Consider the following 20,686-nt stretch of genomic DNA (forward strand, 5'->3'; position numbering starts at 1 on the left):
TATCCGCCGGATATTACAATTTTTAGAAGGATATCCGACACCGGGATATCCGAAAACCCCGGATCCGGATAAAGATACCTTAAAATTGCCCGGATATCCGATCCGTCTCAAACCTACGTCCACCCACCAAATGGTCTTGTTTGTAGAGGTTATGTGTGCGCTACATATTTATATACAAAAACATGACAGCGACCTCAAACCATTTTTTGTTTGTTTCTGCGAATTGCAACATATGTTGTTCGCCTCGTTGTGCGAGTTACAAAAACTTTCGCTCTAAGACCATCTCCGGTCCCACTTTATATTTTACTCTATTTTGTAATAAATTATGGAGTATAAATTGGAGTGATGAACAAACTCTATAAATGAAGTAATATTTTTTTATTTGTACATTACTCTATTTTCTATTTCATTTTGGAATAAAATATGAAATGAATTAGAGATAATCACTCATTTTTTTAGTGACTTAAAATTGCGATTTGCGACTAGTCTCACAATCAGTCGCGCGAACCTGATCGCGCGATCATTCCTGCAACAACAAAACTAACAATAACCCGAATGATGGCTGATGATGACTACTACTACTATTACTCCCTCCGTTCACTTATATATGACGTTTTACAACTTGCCACATCAATTAAGAAAGATAACAAAATATCTATTTTAACCTTTATCATTAATATTAGATTAACCTTTTTGACTGAACTCGTTTTTTAATTATAAGGATAGAAAATGTCAGAATTTGTCATCTTTTGTATTGAATTTCGCAAACGTCAAATAATTTGATACACTATTTTTTTCATAAAACGTCAAATAAAAGAAAACAGAGGGAGTACTACTCAGTCACGTCCACCTAGGCCTGAGACTTTTATCCGAGATCCGGATTCGATCCGAGATTCGATCCGGATCCGATCCGAAAATCCGGATATCCGGAGGGGCCGAATCCGAATCTGGATATTAAAATGTTGGATCCGTCAAAACCGGATCTGTATCCGGATACCTTAATTTTTTAGTCCGGATATCCGGATCCGTAAGTTTTATTAATAACTATTTCAAAAATAGTAATATCTATATATAAAAATTAATTTATTTAATATATTTTTATTTTTATAATAGTATATATAAATTTTATGTAAATTTTGTAATATTATACATAGAAATAATTAAAAACATTATATATTTTTTTATTTTTAAATTATTTTTAATATTTTTTTATATATTAATATTATTTTTTATTTATTTTAAGGATCCAAATCCGGATTTGGATATCCGCCGGATATTACAATTTTTAGAAGGATATCCGACACCGGGATATCCGAGAACCCCGGATCCAGATAAAGATAGTAAAATTATGGATCTGCCGGATAAGGATCCGGATCTAGATACCTTAAAATTGCCCGGATATCCGATCCGTCTCGTACCTACGTCCACCCACCAAATGGTCTTGTTTGTAGAGGTTATGTGTGCGCTACATATTTATATACAAAAACATGACAGCGACCTCAAACCATTTTTTGTTTGTTTCTGCCAATTGCAACATATGTTGTTCGTCTAGTTGTCCAAGTTACAAAAACTTTGACTTTAAGACCATCCACAACCCCACTCCATATTTTACTCTATTTTATAATAAATTATAGAGTATGAATTGGAGTAATGAACAAACAAAAAAATATTACTCTATAAATGAAGTAATATTTTTTTATTTGTACATTACTCTATTTTCTACTTCATTTGGAGTAAAATATGAAATGAGTCAGAGATAATCACTCATTTTTTTCAGTCTTAAAATCGCGATTTGCGACTAGTCTCACAATCAGTTGTGCGAACTTGATCGCGCGCCTCCAACAACAAAACTAACAATAACTTGCGATCTATGAAATCACACGCGAATCACATGTGCCATGTGAGGCACATGTAAAAGTTCCATTTTTAGAAAGTCCAAAAAGATTCATAAGAGCATTTTCAAAAGACATTCTATTTTGAAGTTTACATAATTTCATATTGAAGTTAAAGATGTTTTTCTCTAAATGCAAAACTTGAAACTTAACTTCAAAAGTACTTATATTTCATACTATGGTTTTTTATATATTTCCTACTTAATTTAAATCTGCACATATATATAAATATTACAGCAATGTTAATTAATAAAATGTTACACAAAAATATAAAATTTTACATAGAAATACATTATTGAGTATTAAACTTAAAGCAAAATACCACACTGTTCCATAAAAACTATATCCATGATGCTCCTACATATGATCTACTAGTGCATTTCCAAGTAAAAAAAAATGATCTTCTTTATTTTTAATTTGTAGATTACGAGTTAAAAATGGTTGAAAGAGATAACTTCGGCTCTCCGATATCATAATCTACGAGAATGACTTCATTTTCAATCAATATAAGTAGTGATGATGGCAGATCAAATTCATTACGACGTCCTATTGGATGGAAGAAAGCAAAAGAGAAAGATTACCAAAGGTAATAATCCGGCCGTTGATACTTTGATATCATCCAACAAACAAATCTTTGATTTTTTATAGGAAAGTTCAACAAACAAGAGAAAGAGTTGTGAGATGATTGAATAACAAATGAAAAAATGAAGCTAAAAAGTTAGTTTTAAAGAAGTATAAAATATTGTTTAAAGACTTAGCTTTATCGCTGATATTAATACTCGTGACACTACAAGAAAACAGGGGGATTCTGATGGCCGAAATCGTCGGAAATTCGTCGGAATAGACCGATTCCGACGAATTTCCGACGAACCTGTCCGTCGGTATCGTTTCATCGGAAAAAAAAAATTTGTCGGAATTTCGTCAGAACTTCCGACGACTTTCTGACGAATACCGAGAAACGTCATCCTGACAAACTTCCGACGATATTACGATGCGGATACACGAGACCAGAGCTCATCGGAAAAACTACGTACCGACGGAGAACGTTCGTCGGACAATTCCGACGTAGAGTGTTCCTCGGTTTATTGCGACGAACTTTGGGCGTCGAAATTTACCGACGGAAAACGGTCGTCGGAATATACCGACGAACCTCGTTCGTCGGTATATTCCGACGGAAATGTGGTTTGTCGGTAAATTCCGACGGATATATGTCCGTCGGTATATTCCGACGACCATTGTCCGTCGGTATATACCCATTTTTTTTTACAAATTAATTTTGCATTTTAATATATTTTTTGATATTAATAAATTTAAAAAATCAGAAATTTAAAACTAATAATATTATAAAATTTAAATTCATAAAAACCGAAATAGGAAAAAAACATTCATAAAGTTTAAAATTCATACAAACCGAAATAGAAAAAAAAAATATTCCAAAAGTTTTAAAAAGCCGAAATAAACTAAGATGAACTCGAAGACATCAAACAATCTAGCTTCTGCATAATCTCGGTGTTGAACTTCTTCTGGGATGCCAACTCAGCAAGGATAGTGGCATTCTCCGAACGGATAGTGGCATTCTCCGAAAGGATAGTGGTGTTCTGCTCCTCCAATGCCCCAATCCGTTCATCTTTGTCATGTAGCTCCTCGAGAATCATGGGATCGGCATACGGAGCTTGCGAAGAAGATGCCGGATACGAAGAAGCACGACGGGCCAACCCAACTAAACGGCCTCCTTTCCTTTTAGGAACCGCCTACAAAAATATTTAAAGTAAGTAAATATGGACAAGTAAGTAATCGACATTATAAAAAAAATATATTAATAAAAAAAATTACCTTTTCAACCATCTCATTTATTTGCAATAGAGACAGGTTGGTTGAAGCTCCCGTGGAGTCGCCGTCATCAGAGAGAGGCTGAGATTGGGAAACTATTTCAGCTTCCACCAAATCAACTACACCTTTGATCACGGGGTCCTGAATTTGACCCGTCGTCTTGTTAGTGTGAGCCACCTTAATGAGTTGGAGACGATCAACGGGATTACCGTCATTTGCTTCGATCTAAAAAAACCGCCATTATTAGCCAAGAAATATATAAAATATTTATTTAAAAAATATAAAGATAAATAATAATAAAAAACTTACAAGTTCATCCTCCTTAGTAGACATAGAGCAAGCGCCGAGGTTGTGCACATACATACCTTTCCCGCCACGATCGCTCTTCCGGTTCCTGGAGTTCCTAGAAGACGTCTCTGCAGTTTCTTCCTTCTCCCAATGAGCTATCAACTGCTCCCACACCGCCCCGTTGATGAACCGTGGCTTCTTGTTCTTCTGCCAAACTGTCTTCCACGCGTTTATCTGCTTTGTGTAAGAGTCCATGGCCTTTTCGTTGAATTTCTTACGGACTGTTTCCGTAAGATCGGAGTGCCAGTTGAACTCTTGCTACAAAACAAACACAATTTAATAAGTAAATATATTTAAAAAAATGTAAAAACTTTAAAAAAATGAAGAGTTACTATACCGCAAACTGACGAAACCACAACTCTCGTTCGTCGTTAGGGATCACACTCCACTTTGGATATCCAAAACGGAGCATGGAGTACATCATCTGGTTGATGCTCCGGCTAATGCCATTTTTCGACTTGGTGAACCTTTAAAAAAAAATACAAGTTAGCAAGTTAATTAAAGGAAAAAATATAACGGTACAAATAAAAAAAATACTAACCAAGTGCTATGGCCTCGTCGTGGGTTGGGTTGGAGAAACGGGAGATGCTCTCGACCTGGTTGTTGAACCAATAGATGAACCGGCATGACCCCCGGATCCTGTTGAGCAGCAGCGTGAGGGGCAGCGTGAGGGGCAGAGGGAGCTGGAGCGGGAATATATGCGGGAACCGAGTCATGAGACGATCCCGATGCACGGGAACTGCTCACCGAACTACGTCGAAGACGGGCTGCGGGGCGGGCTTCATCCTCGGCCCTAAAAAAAAAAAATTAATACATCAAACATATTTTCAAATCATTTCTATTTTTAATGTTTTCATTTATATATTTACAAAAGGTTTTATAAACGTTTTAAAAAAAACTATTAAACCTTTTATATATATATATATATATGTATACAAAATTATAAAAAATTTATAAATATAGAAAAATGTTGTTAAAAATTTATAAATGAAGAAAAATGTTGTTAAATATTTATATTTTTTTTAAAAAAACGTTTTATTATACATAGTTTATTAGTGGAAACTTATAAAAAAATTTAAAATTTTTATTATACATGATTTTCATATATATATATATGTATACAAAATTATAAAAAATTTATAAATATAGAAAAATGTTGTTAAATATTTTTTAAAAATTCTAAAAACGTTTTATTATATATATTTCATTACTGGAAACTTGAAAAACGTTTTTAAAAATGAAAAAAAAATGTTTTAAAAAATCAAAAAACGTTTTTAAAAATCAAAAACCGTTTTTAAAAATAAAAAAATGTTCCAAAAAAAACTAAAACAACAATCCAAACAGCAATCCTAACTTATATATCCTAAACTATCAATCAAACAACCTAAAATCCGAGATCTAACATCCAAAACCCTACACAATTGAGATTAAAGAAGGTTTGGGATGATTCTTACATGATTTAGGGTTTGGGGGAGGAATCGCCGGTGTAGAGGGATGAATCGCCGGTGTAGAGAGAGGAATCGCCGGTGAATCGCCGGTGGAGAGAGGAATTTAGAGAGAGAGATGCGGAGATAACGAAGAAAGAAGAAGGAGGAGGGTTATTATATCAGACGATTCCGACGGACACGGGTTCGTCGGTATTCCGTCGGTATAATTAAAATATACCAAATGCCAATTCGCGAAAATTTTCAAGCGGTTTGGTTCTCCCGGGCAAATTTAAATTCCGACGGAATGTGTCCGTCAGTATATTCCGACGGACACATTCCGTCGGTATATTCCGACGGAATTCCGACGACTTAGTGTTTAGGGTGTTGATTTCAAGTTTCTAAATGCAAAATCCAAATCTTTGATAATATATATAGTATTTGCATAAAGATTTAACAATAAAAATGTTTTATAACACGATTTTACACAATAACATTTTTTGTAGTGTAAGCTTATATAAATATGATTGTATAAGTATATAATGTTAAGATGAGATGTTATGAAAACAATGATATGCATACATAAATATTTTAATGAGTTGTTATATTTGAACGGTTGCGATCTAATACTATACTAAACACTTATTATGTGTTATTTTCATAATTTTGGCATCTAAATTTATAGATTTTTATGATTGAAACTTTATAGAAACACATGTCGTCGGTATTTCGTCGGAAATACCGACGACATTCCGACGAACTTGTCCAGTTCGTCGGAATGTCGTCGGTATTTTCCGACGAAATACCGACGACCTTTCCAATTTTCAATGAAACCCATTGTCGTCGCTATGTCGTCGGTATATTGCGAGGGATTTCCGACGGACCATTAAAAAAAAAAAAAAAAAAAAAAACTAATCAGAATCTTCTGAATCTTCATCAAACTCCCCAACCTCGGCTTCCGGCTCTGAATGTACGACAGCATCATGTCCAAACACAGTCAAATTCTCAACGAGTTGAACATTTTCCAAATCTTCAACTGCCTGGGCGTTGCTGGTAGACTCTGGTTGCAATGGTTCATCATCATCAGAAGTTCCATCCACTCGTCCTCTTGGGTTGATTTGCGTTACAGTAACCCATGGATCGTCTCTGTACGTCACCCGAGGGTAACTGATGTAGCACACCTATACATATCAATTATACAAGTATTAGTAAAATATATAACATTAATTAATTATATTGGTAAAAAATTATGAATAGATTGACATACCTGATCAGCTTGCGAACCAAGAATGAAGGGATCATAATATTGAAGTTTCCGCCGCGAATGAACTGATGTAACACCAAACGCATCAATCTTCACTCCTCTATCTGGGGTGGTGTCATACCAATCACAATAGAATACTACACAACGCAATCCAACCATTCCAGGAAATTGGATTTCCAATATTTCTTTTATGTTGCCGTAGTAGACATCGTCACCAGAAGAAGATGAAACACCAGCATCATATGTTGTCTTAGAATGACCTTTCCTTGTGAATGCATATCCTCGCGTACAAAATTTAGGATATGATTTGACCACATAGTTTGGTCCCTGCACAAATTCGCGTATCCAATCATCGAACACAAGACCTCTGGCCAAACCATCATTCACCTATAAAAAAAAAACATATATGATTGCAAAATTAATTAGTTTATATATATTAAATTTAAACTAATCATTTGCATAGGGTAATATGATATATGACTCACATAACTACGAAGCCACGCAGCAAATCCGTTATCTCTAAGTTGTCGAAGCTCATCTTCTGTTGCATGCCTGTGAGTCATACGCAACTCCGCCATATATACACTATATACAAAAATATTATCAATATGAAATAAATTTATTGAATATTAATCTAACAATAAATGAATAAATATTTTTACCTCTCATATTGTAGAACATCTTCACAGTTGGTGAGCAAATATGTTTGCAAATGAGCGTGCTCAGTGTCCGTAAGTCTCCGCTTCGTGAATTTTCCACTAAGTCGTCCTATTTCCTTGAACATGCTTGGGACAGTAACATGATATGTTGCTCTCTCCCCTCTATCATCATGCCGAGCAGGTCTTCGGTGTTTTGTATGCACTTCTGGTGGAAAATAATTTTCAGCAAAGATTGCAGTTTCTTCATTGATCACCTGTGCCACTATAGATCCTTCCACCCTGCTTTGATTTTTGACCATCTTCTTCAGATGATGCATATAACGCTCAAAAATATACATCCATCTGTACTGCACAGGACCACCAAGTTCCAATTCTCTTGCGAGATGAATAGCAAGATGTTCCATTACATCAAAGAATGATGGAGGAAATATCTTCTCAAGGTTGCACATGCTGACTGGTGCGTTTGTCTTCAAATTATTAATACCCTCTTCAGTCACTACTCTGCTGCATAAGTCGCGGAAGAAAACACTAATCCCTACATAGATAAAAGACATAATTTTCGTAAGTATTAAGTTTTTATAAGCATAATTGTTAAATATAAAAATAAATTAAATTGTAAAAATATAATATACCTGCAATTGCTTCATGAACATTACGTGGCAATAATGCTGAAAAAGCAAACGGAAGGAGGCGCTGCATAATTACATGACAATCATGACTCTTCAAGCCAGTAAACTTTCCTTCGCTTCTATCAACGCAGTTCCCCAAATTTGATGCATATCCGTCAGGAAATTTCACTTTATCTGTAATCCAATCAAAGAACTCTTCTTTTCTAGCACCATCTAGCCGATAAATGGGAAAAGGGGCCGTACCGTTCTCATCAACGTGAAGTTCAGAACGATCACAAATATCGACTAAATCCAACCTTGACTTCAAATTATCCTTCGTTTTACCTTGGATGTTAAGGACTGTGTTCATCAGATTATCGAAGAAGTTCTTCTCAATATGCATGACATCTAAATTATGCCGCAATAGATGACTCTCCCAATATGGCAGATCCCAGAAAATACTCTTTTTGTGCCAGTTATGTAGCTCTCCAACCGCATTGACTCGAATGTTTTCATGTCCACCTACATCTGGCGTCCTTTCTGCATCAAAATACCTAAACTGCTTCAACAAATCTTTCCCACTAACTTCCTCAGGTGGACCATCAAACACCTGCTTGTTCTTCGTAAACGAAGTCTTACTCCTGCGGTATGGATGATCAGGTGGTAGAAATCGTCTGTGACAGTCAAACCAACACGTTTTCCTTCCGTTCTTTAGTTGGAAAGCATCTGTGTCATCTTGACAATATGGACATGATAGCTTCCCATGTGTTGTCCATCCAGATAACATACCATATGCTGGAAAGTCACTTATTGTCCACATAAGTACTGCCCGCATCTGAAAGTTTTCTTTGCGCGAAACATCGTATGTCTCAAAACCATGCGCCCATAGTTGTTGCAACTCATATATTAGTGGTTGAAGAAACACATCTAGTGATCTTTTAGGATGATCTGGCCCGGGGACGAGAATTGAGAGAAAAAAAAACTCTCGTCGCATGCACAAGCTCGGCCGTAAGTTGTACGGTGTCACAATAACTGGCCATAGAGAATACTGCCTTCCATGCTTTCCAAATGGGCTGAAACCATCAGTAGATAATCCAAGATAAACATTTCTTCTCTCTTCCGCAAATTCTGGATATGTTGACTGGAAATGTTTCCAAGCCTTTGCATCTGAAGGATGTCTAATCTCACCATTTGTGGAATGCTCTGCATGCCATCTCATTGCTTTTGCTGTGCGCTCACACTGATACAACCTCTTCAATCTTTCCGTCAAAGGCAAATACCACATTCTTTTGAATGGGATCGGAACTCTTCCCCTCGTCTCCTGATAACGAGGTTTCCCACAAAATTTGCATACATTCCGTGTCTCATCCGCTCTCCAGTAGATCATGCAGTTGTCAATACATACATCTATCACTTCATACGGTAGTTGAAGACCTGCAACAAGTTTCTGAACCTCGTAGTATGAACCCGGTGCAAGGTTATCCTCAGGTAGAATACCTTTGACAAAATCAGTAATCGCATCCATACATTCTTCAGCCAAATTATAGTCTGTCTTAATACCCATTAATCTAGTTGCAGATGATAAGACTGAATGACCATCTCTACAATTTTGATACAAAGGTTGTTTTCCTGCATCCAACATGTCAAAAAATCTCCTAGATTCGGGGTTTGGTTCTTCCCCTCTATAATGATCATGTACCATCTGCTCAGTACCTACACCATAATCTATATCCGTTCTAGATTCTTCTAACCTAATATCAGGCTGAGGTTCACTAACAGGCTGAGGTTCGCTAGTACTACCATATTCATAACCAGTTTCCCCATGAAGGTACCAAACTTTATAATTACGTGAAAACCCTTTCATATACAAATGAGTCCAAACATCAAATTCTTTTATAACCTTATTATTATTGCAAGAAGAGCAGGGACATCTTAACATACCACTTTTTGCATCCGGTTGCTGTTGAACAAGCCTCATGAATTCTCCAATCCCTTGAACGTATTCTTCCGTAAGCAAATTGGTGTTCGGATCCAAATGAGGTTTATCCATCCACGAACGATAATAAACTTCTGAAGACATGATTTTCACGGAATTGTTATGACTAAAGAGAATGAAGAGAGAATGAAGTGTGAATGAGTTGAATGAGGAGGGGTTGTATTTATAGGAAATTGGTTACGGACCTCCGACGACTTTCCGACGAAATTCCGACGGATGTAAAGCAGTCCGTCGGAATTCCGTCGGTATTGTCCAATCTCAAACGGCTATACAACGGTCATATATATTTGTCGGCAACGGTCACATGGTTCGTCGGAATTCCGTCGAAAAATACCGACGGAATTCCGACGACTTTGCTGTTAATCGGAATGTCGTCGGAAATTCGTCGGAATATACCGACGAACTTCCGACGACTACAACGGTTACATTTTTTATCGGAATGTCGTCGAAAAGTCATCGGAAAATTCCGACGAACCATATTTCGTCGGAATTCCGTCGGAAATAGCCGACGGAATTCCGACGACTTAATTTTTTTGGATTTGGTCGGAAATTTGTCAGTATTCCGTCACAAATGTCCGACGACCTTGGTGTCCGTCGGAACCTCCGTCGGAATTCGGTGTGTTTTCTTGTAGTGTGAATATATTCAATCTGAACAAGAAAGAAGCGTAAGAAAAAGACGTCAAGAACAAAAACAACCACAACTATCTTCGGTTAACAATTTGCACAATATTTTAGTGATTTTGGAGGTTCCAGGTCAAATTTAGCTGATATAAGTGTTCTAGTACTAAAATTTTTGTAATAATTATGTAATCATGTTATTTTTTTAAACTTTTTTTTGTTAAGCTTCTTCTATAATATTTTTATTGTCTAAATTTAGTTTCAAATATTTTAAATCTAATTTTAAATTTTTTATTTAATTTTATGTGTCAAACTCAAATTAATAAGAAATTGGAAATATATATGTGATATAAATTTTTTAAAGATTAAAAAAATAAACGACAAAATATTTAAGAGTCATAAATATGACGTGTAATGGTAAGAATCAAAATGCAAAAAAAAAAAAAAAACTTCAAATTTAAAGTTTTGAGATTTCTTTTTATAGAGTAAAAACTTTATATTTGAAGTTATATGAGAAATTGTTAGAAATACCACAAGTTAAGTACCACTTTTCAATAATACCACCAATCAAAAAATATACTAACGTTTGAGTTTAGACTTTAGTGATTATTGTTTAGGGTTTAGTATTAAGGGGTTGGGGTTGAGTTTATAAATATTCACAAAATAGAATATAAAAGGTCAAAATACTAAATAACATTAAAGTTTTACATAGAAAATTGAAAACATCATTTAAAGTGAAACAAAAATAAAAACTTAAAACACTACTTAGAATTATATAGAGAGATATTTTATTTGACAATTTCGTTACCATTTTTTTCTGTCTTCTAAACTATTATTTGCGAAGTGATTTTTCACTTCCGAACTCTCATGTTAAAAGTTAGAGCGGTTAAAGTCGTTAGTATCCTTAATGAAAATTTTATATATAATTTTTGATATATTTAAAAAGGAATTTTAGACTAATAATATTAGATTTATATGTTATGCTAGATAATTATTATAAATTAATATAATAAAATTATCAAATTAAAAATAAAAAATATTTTCAAAAAACTAAGGTAATTCTTATACATATTGTATTGTTATTTGGAAATAATATTGTAATAACATGATAATTCTTAAAATAGTGTGTTTATATATATTTAATTTTTTTTTCTGAAAATAAACATTATTTTATTATAAATTAATAAAATTAAAATTTTTAAAAAATTATAAGTAAATATTAATCAATCAAAAACATTTATATAAAGATATTTTCTTAAATATTCCTAACATGTGAGTGTTTTTAAAACTTCAATATATCAATAAACATATATATATATTTATGATTTTTTTGTCAAATATAAATAATTGGACGTCTGCTTTAAATTTTTTGAAAATATAATAATAAATTATCATGTTGGTTTTTGAATTAATAAAATATAAATTAATTAGTATTCACAAAAGATTTTGTCTATATGTTCGGGCAAAACACGTAGTTTTACTAAAATAAGTTTCCCAAATAGCATGAGCATCGGTCATACACAAGAGTTTAGTACCCATGCATGTTTAAAAAATGAGAATCCCAAATAGCACGAATACATGGCACAATATTCAATGTTTTGTGTCGAGTTGGGGATGATCATAACATTTATTACAGGGTGAAAACATTCTCTTTGAAATTTGGTAGTTGGAAATCGAGAGACAAGAGCAAATATTGAATTATTGTCATGCCCAGGGGGTGGGTGTTCGGATTTTCATTTGGATACCGTTTGGATTTATTCGGGTTTTGGGGTGAAAGATTTGAATCCCTTCGGATATTTAAAATTTTTAGTTCGGTTTCGATTCGGGTTCGGTTTGGGTTTGGATAACATGTTTGAATTAATTTTAATTTTTGTAAATTTATATATACTTTCTCAATCTAAATATACTTAATATATTTAAGTATATAAATTTATTTCAGATATATTCGGGTATTCTAAATACTTCGGTTCGGTTCTCAACCAAAATTTTGAATCTGTTCTGTTATTTAACGAATTTCAGCTCAGGTTTGATACTACTTTTTCGGATTGGATTCAGTTTGGTATTTTAGAATCAAGTTTTTTGCTCCGCCCTTGCTTTGCCATCATATATATTTTCCTTTGCTTACCATTTGTCACCGATCTGAATGGAAATGATATTATCTTGTCAACAATATGTATTGTATGAATTTAACTCGTGATGGGGATATTACAACTAGGCCTGGGACGGATCCGGATCCGTGGATTTAATATCTGGATCATGATTCGTGGTTTCCGGATATCCGTTTCTATATTCTATTATCCGCGGATATCCGGATCCGGATCCGCAAAAATAATTAAAAATAATAATTTTTTAAAAAATACTAAAATTTTAAAAATAATACATAAATTAAATATTTATACAAGATTTATAAATATATATATATATATGTCTGTAATATTGTATAATATTATAAAATTAATTTATGTATAAATATAATTATATAAAATATAAATATTAATGAAATTTAAAAATTTAATGTGTTTTAAAAATGCGGATCCGGATCCGGATATCGGACCTAAAAATTAAGATATCCGGATTCAGATTCTGTTTGGACGGATCCAAGATTTTACTATCCGGATTCGGATCTGGGCACTCCGGATATCCTATTTTCAGAGCGGATCCGAAGCGGATTTCAGATCAAATCCGGATCTCGGATAATAAGTCCCATGCCTAATTACAACAACACAGAAAAAACAAACCAATATATTTATTTTGGTATAATTTCTACAGCTACCATTAAACTAATCATCCACCTAGCTTCGTCAAATTAAATCATTGAAAGAGGACAATGAAACCGATGTGGTAGTAATGGAAAGACTGTACGATTGAAACGGTTTAACAGGTCTAGCTAGACTTGATATTTTGTGGAAGCCCCCTTGGTCCAGTGGTTTAAGTAATGGTTCATTAATGCTTCTACACCAAGAGGTCTGGGTTTCAAATCCCAACAAAGGCGAATTATGCAGATTTATGGAGAAAAACATACAGGAGATCTTCGGCATGGCGCAAGGAGTACCGTCAGGCATGGATCTCATAAGATGGCTCCGGATGATGCAGTCAGGCGTGAATCCTCATAAGGCAGGTAGAATTGCCGGTTGTAGAATCGTCTTGTAACATTTCTCATAGTTTGTAATAGCATAATTAACCAACGACAAAAAAAAAAAAGACTTGATATTTTCGTTAACAACTAATATAAATTATTATATCAAAAGAGAAAAGAAAATTCCATAAGAAAGAGCGGCCGAGTTCTATAAGCTTGCCGTATCAGTCCACTTAAATGACAAACACAATATGTTGTATCTTAGAGCATCTCCAACCCACCTCTATTTTTGCTTATATAATAGCATTTAGAAGCAAAATCACTTCAATCCATCTCTATTTTCCATTTCTATTTTTGCCTGTAAAATAGAGGAAGAAATAGCATTTCTCTATATTTTGTTTTATATACGGAGATCTCTATTTTAGATAAATACATTGAAACAAAACATATCTTTATTATAAAAATCATCAAGAGATAGAAATAGAGAAATACATTGGAGATGGTCTTACAGACTCTTTTTTTTTCTCTAGTACGGTCTATTTGGGACCAACCTTCAGTAAACTACATCTAAAGATGGAAAAACCAGAGGTTTGAAACCATTTCGAAGAGCAGCTTCCCAAACTCTTGGAGGATTAACCATTGGAACTTCAAGACCACACTCGTGCTCCTCCCATCCTTCAAGTGCATGCACTATCCCACCAACTCTCCACGCGCTCATCACTCTCCTCCCTAGCCAATTCTATATTTTATAAAAACATATGAGTTAACTTATATATCATAGTTAGTTATAATTTATAGTTTTACTAGAGTTAAAAAACATGTATATCAGTATATACCTCACAAGAATCGATGTTTTGGGCAGAGTCGGGGATGGTCATAGCCGGAGTAGTATGGTAAAAGCAATTTTTTCGAAGTTCTCTAGGAGGAAACTGAGAGTAAGGAATAAAGAGAGTTCTTTTTCTCGCCAGCTTCTGCTCTTTTTTGCTTAGCCCATCTCCCACCAACCAAATCTGTACATCATATATACGTTACAAAGTTTTATAAAAATAGTTCTCATTAGCTTTTACAAAAATGATTGTTATGATGTATTAATGTCACATACCATTGGGTAGTCATTGGTTGTGAGGACCAGATTTTCCTTGCAATCCCCACCAATGAATCTGGCTAGCATGCAATGCTCTTCCTTATGTAAAACCATCACCTATTTATGGAAATAGTTTATCAAGAATGACCAAATTTAAAATATGAACTAAGCAGTACAGTCAATCGTAGAAAATATTATGGATATATTTTTTAACCCGAAACCAAAACGCTAAATTGAATTGGACGTAAGTAGGCCATGTGACATTGTTTACGTGTAAAAAAAATAAGCTATCTAAGGACTTTGCTAGAAATATAATGGCATAGCGTTTATATTTATAAATGCATGTTTGCATGTTCAAGTTATAATATCGAACTAACGTTCGATCACACTAGCTCTTACACGCAAAGTAATTGTATAAATTCTATAACTAGAGAAAAACAAACACATAATATGATTATACATGTAATTAATAGGTACCTTGATGCCACTTTGGCAAAGAGAAATGACAATGGCACGAGCAACTTTTGTGATTTGGCCGCGAAAAAGAACTTCTCTCGTGCCAGCAGGAATACTATGAACCACAACCGCAGCTGCAAGACTGGTTCCATCTACTATCTTAATCTTTAGCTTTGGATATTTCCTTACGTACATTTCTCCGTACCCATTTAATTCTTCTCCCTAATCACATTATAGTATTATAGTTAAGTGTTTAAATATGTATAACGTATGGGGTCTATCTCTCCTTAGAGCATGATTAATGGGATCTCTCAAGTGGATTTGTTAACCTAATTAGGAATTAAAAAAAGAAAAATAAATGTAAACTGAAGACACGTCTCTTAATTAAAAAAAGCGAAGACACGTGTCAAAATATTATTGGGCAGAGGAGAGGTGTCTGAGTTTCGTCTGTTTCTTTCGTTCTTTTTCTCTCTTTCGGTTGCTTTCCTTGACGAAACGGCGACTTCTCTCCTTCTCGGTGGCTCTCCTCGACGAAACGGTGACGTCTTTCTCGATGGCTCTCGTCGACGAAGAAAAACGGCGACTTCTCTCTCGGTGGCTCTCCTCGACGAAGGAAAACTGCGATCTCTCTCTCGTGCTGGCTCTCCTCGACGAAGAAACAATATTTTATATATTTTTTTTAAGAACCCTTAATTTAATTCTACCATTGGAGCACTCAAACTAATTGTCTCTTAACAAGAGTTCTTAACTTAAGTTTATTAGTTAAATATTCATTAAAAACCTAAGAGCATGATTAATGGAAGTTCTTAGGGTGGGGTTCTTAGTGTAATATAAGATACTGTCTTTTAGTTTTTAACTAAGAAACACTAAAAAACATCTCCTAAATAAGAGATATAAAAGACGTTTGTTAAAAGAAAAATGTCAAATCATGCTCTAAAAACCTAAAATGGGTCTCCCCCATTAATCATGCTCTTAGAATCTTATAACTTAATTTTAGCTAATTGATGTATTAATTACATGCCTGGTTTAGTAGCCCCAAACTCATTACTCTCACATCCTTCTTCTCCGCTTCAAGGATAGCCGTCTCTATCAATTTGTTGATAGATTCCTTTTGCTGCTGCGACTTGTACTGTTGATTGACAAACGAATTTAATTACAAGACATGTAACTATATGATATATTGTAGAGAGATCACTAGGGAAGAGAGACTAGAGGCAAACATGAGAGGAGAACTTGGGAAGGAGATGGGAGTGAAGGGTGAGATCACCAAAGCGGTTTCTCTCGAAGACAAATGTTCGAGAAGAGAAAGAAGTTAGTACGAAGGAGATGATGAGAGTGATGGGTTTCATGAGGACTAGGTAAAACCGAGAAGATAGAGGGTGCGAGGAGAAAGAAGCGAAGCCAAGTCGGAGATGGTATATAGAGTCCAGTGATATCAGGTGGGTGAGATGGATTGCTTCCGGCTTCTCTTCTTCTTGCTCCAACAATGATTCGTACAATGAGTCACTGCACTTGTCGTTGGTCCCATAAATGTAGTCGTACATTGGCATGAATAGAGAATAGTTCGTCCTAAATTGCGTGTGGTGGAGCGAGTGAAATCTGCAATCATTATATGTCGTGAATAACGCGAATCAAGCACAAAGAAAACAAAAACACTTAGAGATAAAACAATATTAGCGTAAATGCATGTTTTGAGGTTTTTATTTAATTATGTGAATGAATAATTTATAATATTTTAGATCAGTATTTATATAGTCTCAAAGCCCTGATATTTTCTCCCCTTAATAAGTGATTTTCTATAATCGTAAAAAGCATACCATACCCAACAGATGTGAGTTTTGAATCACTTACAAAATCAAAATTATATATATTTAATTTCAAAACTGTTTTCTTAATTGTGCCAATGTGGTATTCCTATAGGCTGTGTAATTTATGTTGTGTTCGGTAAACCAAAATTTATAGTGTTTTAATAAGAACTCCTTTGTAGATTGTAAACGTAAAACTAAGAAGAGTAAGAGTATTCTTGTGGATTTTGAAGGACTTACGAAGGGGTGTAGCAAAGGTACTTAATAGGAGGGAAAAGAGAGAAGAAGGATCTCGGAATGAGCTCAAAGTTGCAGTGGCCCAAGTTGTTCATGAAATCTATGTAAGTTATGTAGAGTGTAACGGAGGCAGCAGAGACCGTGCCGCAAAGCAAAGTCGTTACTAGAGGTATCCCCAAGATTAGTGTATAGCCAATGTGCTCCGCAAACGGATGTACCACCGCTGCAATCAAAATTATGCATTATATTATCATATGTACATGTCATCGTATATTCGTATCAAATCCTCTTTTGTATATAGGACAAAAAATCATGAAACACAATTTTGTCCATACTAAACAAACTATGTTAAACACTAAAAAACTTACGTGATATTATTGTTGTATAGATATTGTAATATCAAAAATAATATATAAGTTTTCATAATTTTTTTTTCTTAAGCAACTTTATATGTATGTTTTTACAATTTAAAAGTTTTAGTTACCTGATTTTAATATTTTGAACCTGAATAAACAAATAGTAAATCGTCCCAAATAACTTGCAAGTATTTAAAATTTAGGCAAGTAGGACTATAGGACAAGTCAAGTAGCTGATAGGAAAAAAAACAAACAAATATCCGGCTTGTGCCTAATCACACAGTTTTTATATTTTCTGCGAGGATATATATATAAGTTATATATATTTACGTACAAGTGATCGGCTCGGTGACGATAGAGGAGTGGTGGTGTGAATGGTAGCGAGAGTAGAGGAAGTGGTGGTGAAGGGCTCTGTGAAACCAGTAGTAGATGAACTCAACCGGGCCCGCATGGAGGAGAGCGACTTGAACCACTCCATCGAGTCGCCAAAAAGGAAGGGTATTGGTTCCTAATACATACACTTTGGCTAAGTAAATAACAAGAGTGTTGAAGATGACCTGATCGTCCCAGGTTCGTTCTCGGTCGACTTGATTAAACTCTATGGATTTGTTCACGATCCTTTTGGTTCCTTTCGCAGTTTTGTAGCGGGCAAAACTTATCCACATCTGGCTGTGAACAACCCTCCCCACCATTACCACCAATATCAAAAGTTTATCGACATCTCGCATGGTCGCGTACGAGTAGATGCTGTCGATAACCAGCGGCGCCAACACCAAGTACTGCAATATTTACCATATTTTGTACCAACATTATGACTAATGATTGATACAAACAACAGCCTATAAATACATGTATGAAGATTTTATGAAGATGTTATGAAGGAACAAGAGCAGTAAAATAGACCTTAAAGCTTCCAAGAGGTGTCCATGGCCACTCCGTGAGAAGACCTGGTCTCGACGCCATTCTTTCACCCCTACAATGATGGCTACTCAGTCACGTCTTTCCAATGGGCTTGTTTGTGGGTGTATGTGAGTGTAACTTATATACAAACACATGCATATATATAATAGAGGGCATCACACACACATCACATGTGAGGTACATGTGAGAGTTCCTTTTTCCGTAAGTATATATATATAATCGTATGATCCCTAACTAAGTTTAAAAGATAAGACAACCTGTTTCATTGGTGACGAGTTACGAGGTCTCATTAAATGTCGTTGAATCTGCACGCATCCCCAATACTAAGCTATTGATTTGACTACAAAAAAAAATTGGTACCATATTAGTATATTTGAGAAGTTTCCTTGCCGTTTTTGCTTTTTTACTGTCTTAATCAAAATTAGAATCTCAATTTGCATGAACAGTCGCAGTCGGTCTTACACGTAAAAGAGTCTAGTACCCATAACTCAAATGGTTATGGTTTCTTGTTGAAACTTGGAGCTACTTTTCCACAGAAACTGGGGTCGATTTAATATTTATTTCATAAACCATCTTGAAAGACTAAATATCTAGGAGACTAAATATCTAAGAGTCCGATGTTTTGGAATACCAATTATGAAATATTATCTATACGTTTTCATTAGCGCTCGATATGATAAAAGGGGGAGAGACAGCCGAAAGTAAATCTAACTGCCGATTTATAGGTACTGTGGTAGTTAAAGATTTAACTGTACGATGAAACGAACTAATGATAACTAACAATAATAATATGTTATATAAGCAATTGCATAGAATTTGAAATATACATCACAATAATCGATGTTTTGGGTCGAGTTGGGGATGATCATAGCATGTGTTATATGGTAAAAAACATTCTCTTTGGAAATCGAGAGACAAGAACAAAGATGAGTTCATTTTCTGGCCATTATGAAATAACATCAACACTACACAAAAACCAATAAAATGTATGCCATGATCATAAATTTGAAGTTGCAAGACATTTCATACAATAATATCTAATGTATGAATTTGAACCATGGCATACATTTTATGATCATGGCATACATTTCATACAATAATATCTATTGTATGAATTTTACTTTGTACACTCCGCCATCTTTCACATCTCTTCTTTAACAAACAAAATGATCATAAAATTTGGTAACTGTTAAGACCAAATGAACAGTACATAATTGATGCATGCCATTACCAAAGGCCCATATGTATCTGTTTTGGTCAAGTAGAACTAAATGTATTTACTCATATTTAGTTGTAATTGCTTCTGAGCACAATTTAGCCAGCCTTCTTCTCGTCTTTTGCCTTTTCTGATCATAGTTTATTAAATGTGGCCACAAGGCACAACTACACCGATTAAATAAATGGTTGCTATGCTGTTCAATACAATTCAAATAGAGAAAAAAAAACATAAGTTTTTTTAAGTCTAGCTCTACCGAGATCAGGCACTAGGGTTATGGCGACTTTGTAAAATGTTCATCATATTTGCGGTAGATCTAAAAACATATTAATAATTTACTCTCTTAAAAGTTCAAATGTGGATCTTTAAACATACCAAGTCGGAATTGTAGGTTTGCAAGACAGCAAAATTTGAAGTTGCAAGACTGCTTCTTTTTATTTTTTAAGATGCTTAAGAAGTTATTCGCTTGTTTCATTTTATTTACTAATTAGAAAAATTATCAGTTTTTCCTTCGCTCTCAACTCTCAAGGCACTTGCAATGCATTCTTCTTCTTAACCAGTCAATCATTGCAAACATAACCGGTTAGAGCATCATTAACCCTTAATGGGTTTCTTATTATTATTAATTTTTTTTTAGTTTTTTTCTGATTAAAAAATAAAAAATAAAAAATAAAAAACCAATTGTGGACCGCCACGTGTCAACAGGGCCCGCGAACAGTTGAAAAACTCACCGAAAACGTCTCTTATTTGGCGACTTGGACATACGGTTTTTGTTATTTTGTGGGCTCCCTCCTGTACTTTTTGCTTAAGAGACCCTTCTTTTTGCAGGGATAAAGATGCTCTTAATTAAAATCAACCCCAAAACTTCACGTAACTATAAACAGGTCCGTTTACAA

The 20,686-nt window shown here is 34.6% G+C and overlaps 1 protein-coding gene across 1 annotated transcript; it reads right to left on the reverse strand.

The window, feature by feature from the left end:
- Positions 1-13,558: 13,558 nt before the first annotated feature.
- LOC106427726 (protein CER1-like 2) lies at positions 13,559-19,030 on the reverse strand. Its single transcript, XM_013868443.3, has 9 exons — positions 18,557-19,030; positions 17,988-18,432; positions 17,301-17,520; positions 16,476-16,854; positions 16,277-16,384; positions 15,277-15,477; positions 14,818-14,916; positions 14,552-14,725; positions 13,559-14,454 (listed from the first exon to the last, which is right to left on the reverse strand). The coding sequence occupies exons 1-9, from the start codon at positions 18,614-18,616 to the stop codon at positions 14,269-14,271; spliced, it is 1,872 nt and encodes a 623-aa protein (XP_013723897.2). The 5' UTR covers positions 18,617-19,030; the 3' UTR covers positions 13,559-14,268.
- Between the last annotated feature and the right edge of the window lie 1,656 nt (positions 19,031-20,686).

Source organism: Brassica napus, chromosome C3 (genome assembly GCF_020379485.1).
Source record: "Brassica napus cultivar Da-Ae chromosome C3, Da-Ae, whole genome shotgun sequence".
NCBI classification, from domain to species: Eukaryota; Viridiplantae; Streptophyta; class Magnoliopsida; order Brassicales; family Brassicaceae; genus Brassica; species Brassica napus.

Excerpts from the sequence above, each read along its gene's own strand:
- LOC106427726 (XM_013868443.3), bottom strand. The coding sequence starts at position 18,616 with ATGGCGTCGAGACCAGGTCTTCTCACGGAGTGGCCATGGACACCTCTT. Across the intron at positions 16,855-17,300 it reads TACCTTTGCTACACCCCTTC|ATTTCACTCGCTCCACCACA; the intron begins GTAAGTCCTTCA and ends TAATGATTGCAG. Across the intron at positions 14,917-15,276 it reads TTTGCCAAAGTGGCATCAAG|GTGATGGTTTTACATAAGGA; the intron begins GTACCTATTAAT and ends TTCCATAAATAG.